This window comes from Sinocyclocheilus grahami, unplaced genomic scaffold (genome assembly GCF_001515645.1).
Source record: "Sinocyclocheilus grahami isolate Dianchi unplaced genomic scaffold, SAMN03320097.WGS_v1.1 scaffold761.1, whole genome shotgun sequence".
Taxonomy (NCBI): Eukaryota; Metazoa; Chordata; class Actinopteri; order Cypriniformes; family Cyprinidae; genus Sinocyclocheilus; species Sinocyclocheilus grahami.
The window spans coordinates 853,090-861,735 of NW_015505940.1; the positions used below are offsets into that span (position 1 = coordinate 853,090).

The 8,646-nt window shown below is 37.9% G+C and overlaps 2 protein-coding genes across 3 annotated transcripts in view; one reads left to right on the forward strand and one right to left on the reverse strand.

Annotated features, from left to right (window-relative positions):
• Positions 1-5,363, reverse strand: part of etv6 (ETS variant transcription factor 6) — a 34,121-nt gene extending 28,758 nt beyond the window's left edge. The window contains exons 1-2 of one of the 2 annotated variants that reach the window (XM_016245667.1): positions 5,010-5,363; positions 961-1,087 (exon numbers count right to left, since the gene is read on the reverse strand). In XM_016245667.1, coding sequence (XP_016101153.1) covers positions 961-1,087; positions 5,010-5,168 — 286 coding nt within the window. In that variant the 5' untranslated portion in view covers positions 5,169-5,363. Of the gene's footprint in view, positions 1-960; positions 1,091-5,009 lie in introns of both variants that reach the window. The other variant, XM_016245665.1, reaches the window with a different exon arrangement.
• Positions 5,364-7,822: 2,459 nt separating this feature from the next.
• LOC107561234 (poly [ADP-ribose] polymerase 12-like) overlaps positions 7,823-8,646 on the forward strand; it is a 9,012-nt gene continuing 8,188 nt past the window's right edge. The window contains exon 1 of the mRNA XM_016245620.1: positions 7,823-8,138. Coding sequence (XP_016101106.1) covers positions 7,867-8,138 — 272 coding nt within the window. The 5' untranslated portion in view covers positions 7,823-7,866. The remainder of the gene's footprint in view (positions 8,139-8,646) is intronic.

Consider the following 8,646-nt stretch of genomic DNA (forward strand, 5'->3'; position numbering starts at 1 on the left):
CACACACACACACACACACACACACACTCTCTCTCTCTCACACACACACACACACACACACACACTCTCTCTCACACACACACACACGCGCTCTCTCACACTCTCTCTCACACACACTCACAATCTCCTACACACACACAAACACACGCTCTCACACTGTCACACACACACATTCCTACACACACACACCAAATCAACTAGCATGAGCAAACAGTAATAAAGTCCTGAACTTCCTTCAGAGTTGTTTTGCTCAGAATGAACATGGAGAGACACGTGAAGCTGCTCACTGACGCTCGGTGACCCCACAGACAGGTCAAAGGTCATGCAGAGGTCATGCAGACGCATCAGCACCTGAACTCACTATCTGACAAACATTATCCGCCTCGTTTTTATCGTAGAACTGGGAACTCGAGTGTTCTGTGTCATTCACTTTTAGTGACAAACACAGCTTGAAGTTCAACAAACTGATATTATTATATTATATCATATTATTGTAAGTTAACATAATTGCACTGGTTTGCAGCACAAATAGTTTAACCGCTTACTGCACACTTGTTATTCTTCTAGTTATTTACCTATAGAGGCTAATGAATATTAATGGTTTAGTATGATTATCTAGTTATTTACCTATAGAGGCTAATGAATATTAATGGTTTAGTATGATTATCTAGTTATTTACCTATAGAGGCTAATGAATATTAATGGTTTAGTATGATTATCTAGTTATTTACCTATAGAGGCTAATGAATATTAATGGTTTAGTATGATTATCTAGTTATTTACCTATAGAGGCTAATGAATATTAATGGTTTAGTATGATTATCTAGTTATTTACCTATAGAGGCTAATGAATATTAATGGTTTAGTATGATTATCTAGTTATTTACCTATAGAGGCTAATGAATATTAATGGTTTAGTATGATTATCTAGTTATTTACCTATAGATGTGTGTCACTCACGCAAGTGTGCAGGCAGTCTGGTTGGTTCCTCTTCTGTCCTGGCGTTAGCTGAAGAGGGCGGGACATGGCCGGGAGAGGAAGTGGAATTTGGCAACGGGCTCGCGGACGGACTGAAAACACTCCTCTCCTGCTGAACACACACACACACACGTTTGTTTCTGTGAATTGTGGGGACTTTCCATACGTTTCCGACTTCTATTGTTTTTATACTGAGCAAACGATATTTTCTATCCCCTAACCCAACCCTAACCCTAAACCTATCCCTAAACTTATCTTTGCCTTCTTACACTTTCACACACACACACACACACACACACACTCTCTCTCACACACACACACACGCGCTCTCTCACACTCTCTCTCACACACACTCACAATCTCCTACACACACACAAACACACGCTCTCACACTGTCACACACACACATTCCTACACACACACACCAAATCAACTAGCATGAGCAAACAGTAATAAAGTCCTGAACTTCCTTCAGAGTTGTTTTGCTCAGAATGAACATGGAGAGACACGTGAAGCTGCTCACTGACGCTCGGTGACCCCACAGACAGGTCAAAGGTCATGCAGAGGTCATGCAGACGCATCAGCACCTGAACTCACTATCTGACAAACATTATCCGCCTCGTTTTTATCGTAGAACTGGGAACTCGAGTGTTCTGTGTCATTCACTTTTAGTGACAAACACAGCTTGAAGTTCAACAAACTGATATTATTATATTATATCATATTATTGTAAGTTAACATAATTGCACTGGTTTGCAGCACAAATAGTTTAACCGCTTACTGCACACTTGTTATTCTTCTAGTTATTTACCTATAGAGGCTAATGAATATAAATTTTAGTATGATTATCTAGTTATTTACCTATAGATGCTAATGAATATTAATTGCTTAGTATGATTATCTAGTTATTTACCTATAGATGCTAATGAATATTAATTGTTTAGTATGATTATCTAGTTATTTACCTATAGAGGCTAATGAATATTAATGGTTTAGTATGATTATCTAGTTATTTACCTATAGAGGCTAATTAATATTAATTGCTTAGTATGATTATCTAGTTATTTACCTATAGAGGCTAATGAATATTAATGGTTTAGTATGATTATCTAGTTATTTACCTATAGATGCTAATGAATATTAATTGCTTAGTATGATTATCTAGTTATTTACCTATAGAGGCTAATTAATATTAATTGCTTAGTATGATTATCTAGTTATTTACCTATAGAGGCTAATGAATATTAAGTCTCATAGAAAACAGCTGACTTCTGTATTGCACAATAGTGTGAATATGATTAATGCGAGTGCTGACGATGCTCTGAGATCATGCTTGGCATTTGAGTGTTCTTCAGCTGCTGTGATTTCCCTTCTGATTTCCTGTTCAGTTTCCTGATGATTTTCTCTCGGTCCATATAAGGATTTCGCACGGAGAACTGAAATTTCCAGGGTAAAGCCAGGGTAAATCATGGTGTCCAGCACCCCGTGCAAATGAAAGCATGCAAAATCAAAAGCGATAAGTCCTGAGCTCTATCGGCTCATTTGCATGCGGCTGCATTGAACAAAGCCGCTCCACCCGAGGGTGGATGTTTCTACAACTGTCAGAAAGCTCTCGGCGGTCGTGGGAACACCTGGAGATGCAGGGCAAAACATGCAAATCCCAAACACATCAAGTTTGCATTAAAAACACTCATTCTTATTATTATAAGCATAAAACAAGGTATAAGGTGCATCAGAAAGAGCAGTGATGAATAAGACAGGCTGACGCTATCAATCAGATGCTTTGAAGTCGCGATTAAATGAAAGCGGCGATATATCGTCCATATCGTGATGCACATCAACGGAAACAGAAAAACTTATGATGCAATTACGAGAAATTACTCTCTCTTTATTATGAAAAAACATATAATTTTTAAAGGGGTCATATGATGCTTTTTTAAAGATCATTATTTGGTGTAACAGAATATGTTGACATGCTTTAATGTTCCAAAAACACATTATTTTTCAAATACTGTACATTATTGTAGGTCCTCTATGCCCCGCCTCTCTCAAATGATTTCTACAAAGCCCCTCCTTCCGACAAGCGCAGTCTGCTCTGATTGGCCAGCTGACCCACTGCATTGTGATTGGCCGAACACCGCAAGCACTCGTTGGAAATGTAACGCCCCTTACCATAATCGCCAGCTTCATCTTTCAAAATAAATGTAAAGACAGTAAATAATGTCATTAGTTTTACCATCAGTTCAAGCCTGAAAGGGGAACAGAGTCGCGTGACAGACACCGTGATGAAGCTGGTATGTGTTTGCAGTACACAAGCCACGGTTAAGACAGCTAACTCCACTGTGATCTCTCTCTCTCTCTCTCTCTCACGCACACACACACACACACACACGGCGCATTATGCTAATATTTCCACATAGTGAGGTAGATATGTGGGGGCGTGTTAGAACGAGCCGTTTTAGGGGGGCGTGGCAGAGTCTTAACTTTGATAAAGAATATCTCTTTGGTTTTGAGACTTTAGTCTTTGCAACTTCAGAGATCTTATCTATGCACAATCAGCTTGTAACACTCCAAAGAGAAAGAACAACTTGAAATCGCATCATATGACCCCTTTAACGACGTACGCCTAACATCTCATTATTACAAGAAAATTATGTTTTAAGGAGAAAATATTACATTAATGATACATTATCTCGCGATTACACGTGAGACATATCTTGTTACTATGAGAACATATATTGCTAAAATTACAAAAAAAAAGTATTACAATAAAATTAGTTTTAACGAGAAAATACTTCATTTATTTTATATTGTTTTTAACAACATGACCTCTCGTTATTATGAGAAAATGTCATTTAAACAAAAACAACACATTATCTCATTATTACGAACAAAACATCATTTTTATTAACATAGCATTTTTCTTATTACGGGAAAATGCCATTTTAATGAGAAAATATATAGTTTTAACGACAAATTACCTCGCTATTATGAAAAATGTATATTGTTTTTAACAACATGGCTTGTTATTTCGAGAAAATGTCATTCTAACAAAAACATTATCTTATTATTACAAAAAGCATAGTTTTTAACATCTCGTTATTACAAGAAAATTTAATTTTAACGAGAAAATAGTTTTAACGACACACTACCTGGCTATTATGAAAAATGTATATAGTTTTTAACAAAATAAAAAAAATCTCGCTATTATGAGAAAATGTTATTTAAATTGGTAAACAGTTATTAAAATGCTAAAAAAAAAGCATTTTAGTGACATATCATTATTACGAGAAAATATAGCCTATTGTTTGCATGACATAACATCTACTTAAGACATAATTGGGGAAAAAATAATATAGTAACGGGTTATCCAACAAGAAAATCTGTGGGGCTGTGCATCAGTTGCTGATTGGATGTTGAGATGTGGGCGTGGCGCTGAAGTGTATGCAGGGGCGGAGCTTAAGAGCACTAAATGATTGGAGGAGTCCTGCATACATCACCAGACACAGGAAGATCCAGTTATTAGTCTACATTTTGATTAAACGCTACAAAGTACAAACAATTAAAAAAATTTAATACTGAATTATAACGTGCATTTCAGTGCCAGCCTATAGGTCCATCAGGACGAGCAACCAGTGTAGGCCAGGTGTGACGCTTCACTGCAGAGCAACTGTGCAAGAAGCCACTGAAGGATGTGAGCGCTCGCTATTAAGATGCCATACGCAGTGCGGTCAAAGAGCAGCGCTGATAACAACTGCGTTCCCAGCGTTCTGCTCGCTCCCTGTTACTAAATAACCAATGCAAACTCATGTTACTGTGCTGAAAGTCCTCCGCGCGCAGCCGAGCTCGACCTCGAACTCGCTTCTGAACTTTTCCCACTGATGGCTCCATAAACGCCTCCGCGAGTCGCGTGCATCGCGCAAATGAAGTCACAAGCGAGCAACGCAACGCGTCGATCGCAGCAACAGATGATGTGACGCATCCCACCTTCCGCGTTATCATTCTAGACTAGAAAGAAAAGGCAGGATTACCTTAATAATGACCTGCGAGGGGGACTCGGACATGTCTCGCTGAAATTCAGGAAGTTCTTCTGTTTCCACTTTCCTCTCCCTTGTTCTTCCGCGAAATAAAGCGCCTGGATAATAATGTTCCCCTCGCGACGCGCAGGCGATTCTAACGCGCTCGCGCATCCATTGGCCTCGCCCCGCGCGGAATACTTCAACTTCACCGTGTTCTTGTTTGTAAACGCGCGAGCAGGCGCTACATTGCGGCAGCGCGATGGTTAACACCTTCCTGGAAGCGCCGCTCGCAGGGACGCGACGCAACGCGCAGCGCGGAACCTCATTGATCGGGACGCTTCGTGGCGAAGTGACGCGGCGCTTAAAGGGAAACGCGACGCAGGAAATCAGCGCGGTGGGCGTTTATGGAACGCCAAAAGGGCCAAAAACACGTGAATTTCGACTCCTACAGATCATCATCCCATGAGCTCTCAGGATCCTCACGTTGTGTTCAGACATCAGCTGGTGTCCGTAGCTGCAGCCCTGCCTTCAGAAACACACACAGACTCACTAGTCACACTTAAAACAGTCTGTGTCCAGTCTTTAACATTCCATTCCATCACGCTTATCATTCACATATGCAAGAAAATATGCTTTTGTGGCCAAACTTATATTTTGAATATATGCTAAATGCATGCTGCATTCGGTGAAGCTCAATTAAATATATTTGTTTAAATAGAAAATACATTTTTCATACACAAATACACTTCGAATCTTACGGTAACCTGCCTGCTAGAGAAATTTATGTACATGTAAATTTATGTACTTGTAATTTTTTCGAACATTTTAAAGCATGTTCCCTATTTAATTGATTCAAAATGTACTGCATGTCTAGTGTTAGAGACAGCAAATCGAGTTTTTCTTCAAAAATGTGAATCTATTAATTTCTTGGATTGAAATGCATAGGGCAAGATATGAGTTTGAATGCTTTTTTAAAAATATTTTGATATTTTAAAATATACAAAAATTGCCAAAACAATATGCTGGTAGAAAATATATTTACATTCATATATTTTGAAAAATAATTTACCAAATATATATTTGGCCATTTTTTATATTTTGAAATATAGTTAAAATTCACGTGTTTTTGGCCCTTTTGGCCTTCCATACGCGTTTGCGTGCGTCAGGCGCGGAAGGATCAACGCGCCGCGTCGTAAGCTTTCACAATATTCAAAATATCGCATCGCTTCGAATCTTACGGTAACCTGCCTGCTAGAGATCAAAATCTCTATGTAAATTTATGTACTTGTAATTTTTTGGAACATTTTAAAGCATGTTCCCTATTTAATTGATTCAAAATGTACTGCATGTCTAGTGTTAGAGACAGCAAATCGAGTTTTTCTTCAAAAATGTGAATCTATTAATTTCTTGGATTGAAATGCATAGGGCAAGATATGAGTTTGAATGCTTTTTTAAAAATATTTTGATATTTTAAAATATACAAAAATTGCCAAAACAATATGCTGGTAGAAAATATATTTACATTCATATATTTTGAAAAATAATTTACCAAATATATATTTGGCCATTTTTTATATTTTGAAATATAGTTAAAATTCACGTGTTTTTGGCCCTTTTGGCCTTCCATACGCGTTTGCGTGCGTCAGGCGCGGAAGGATCAACGCGCCGCGTCGTAAGCTTTCACAATATTCAAAATATCGCATCGAATACAAGCGTTGAATAATCCAGCCATAATATAAACACGTACAGAAGCAATGACATGATCACGTGATCTTATTAACAGTACATTTGCGTCATCTTTACACTGTAATGTTTGACTTTTCCTCAAACGTTTGAACTTTATTTAGAACTTAACATAATAGTGTACATACAAGAGGCTAACATTTATATGTGTGTATGTATTCTTTTTTCTTTCCTTTCCGTATAAATGTACACATATACATAATTACAACAAATGTTGTACATATCAAACTGCTGCAAAGTTCGTGCTTTTACGTTATATATATTTTATAATATATATTTTAATTTGTTCTTTTTTTCCCATTCCAGTTAACTTGACGATCAATCATAATGAAATCAAATGAAAATGCAAGATTTTTAAACATTTTAGCAATTTATTAGATTATAAACGACTCGTTTTTAGATAAACGTGCGACACCTGCTGGACAATACTGGTATTACACACATTATTATTGCAGATCAGACCGGGGCTAGTTGTCACACATTTTTTATTTATTTATTTATCACACACCTTAAATTTAAGACTACAGACTACATTTCCACACTTGTTGCACGCAAAAAGTCCAATATACAGTAGGTCTGCTCACATAACACGTTTTTATTCAATGCCACAAGTACAAGACTATTTCAGTGTTTTTTTAGTTAGTTCCATTAGGTTTATAATGTATAAAAAGTCACTAATAAAATTAAAAATTGTGTTTCAGCCCATTTTTATACACATGGCATTTGCCTAGTAAAATAAATAATTGATAACATATTGTCCTTTACTTTTCAAAATATCATTCTGCAAAAAAACAAACAAACATGAAATACACAAATCTCTCAAATCATACATCTAATTTTTCGATTAATATAGATTTCTAGATTTTATAATAACACTATAATTAAATAATATAATAATTGAGTAGACACAGTAACAAAACGTGCAACTGAATAAATCCTGGATAATGTTTTGCTTTAATTTTGTCATCGATACAAAACGTTGCTCTCCGGGGCATGTTGTCACATTATATTCATACACTGAACTGCTGGACTTACAGTGACATCTAGTGGCGGAAATGCGGCATCACACAAAGTACGACGTTCACTTTAAGCTCCTCAGGATTCAGCAGAACCGATTCACTTCAACATGACGGAGGCGGCGATCGTGAAGAAGATCTGCGCTCATACCGGATCTATGAGTTACGATGCTTTAACGTCAATATTCGGTCTGCACGATGAAGCCGTGGCCTCGCTCGTCGGTAGCAGCGGGTCGGTCGCGGTGGCGTTCGTGAACGGACAGAAGACAGTGATCGCCAGAACCAAGGTCCGTCTGTGTCGAGTCCAGAGCTGCCCGGGCTGCGCGAACCTGCATCTGTGCAAGTGGCTCCTGCTCGGGTGCTGCCGCTTCCACAGAGGGAGGTGAGTGTTTACCGTCGAAGCAGAACAAATGGGTTCTTTTTAAACCATATTACTAAAGCAAGAAAGTGCCTAACAACGCCCCCTTTTATAAAACAGTTAGTAAGGTTTCACAAAATAAAGCAGAGCAAATAAAGTGTAAAGATATTAATAAACACAGTATTCTTCCACCAAACAATGTAGCGCCTCAGAAACAGTTGTGGTTGCTACAAAGTGGTTGCCGAGCAACACACAGAAGTAAACAAAGGTGTGTTACTGAATGCAGCCGCTGAATTGGGACACAGCTGTTGTAGAGTATTTTTACAACAGCTTCGAACGCGGCTCAGCCAATCAGAGCCAAGCACCGGAACTACACGTATTAACCCTCTACTGCACACATCATGTTATTATCTTTAAAGTTGGAAAATATTCTATTAATTAGTAGATAAATAAATAAATAAAACCAAAAAACCTATATGCTCAGACTATACATACACACACTCACACACACACACACTCACTCTCTCACACA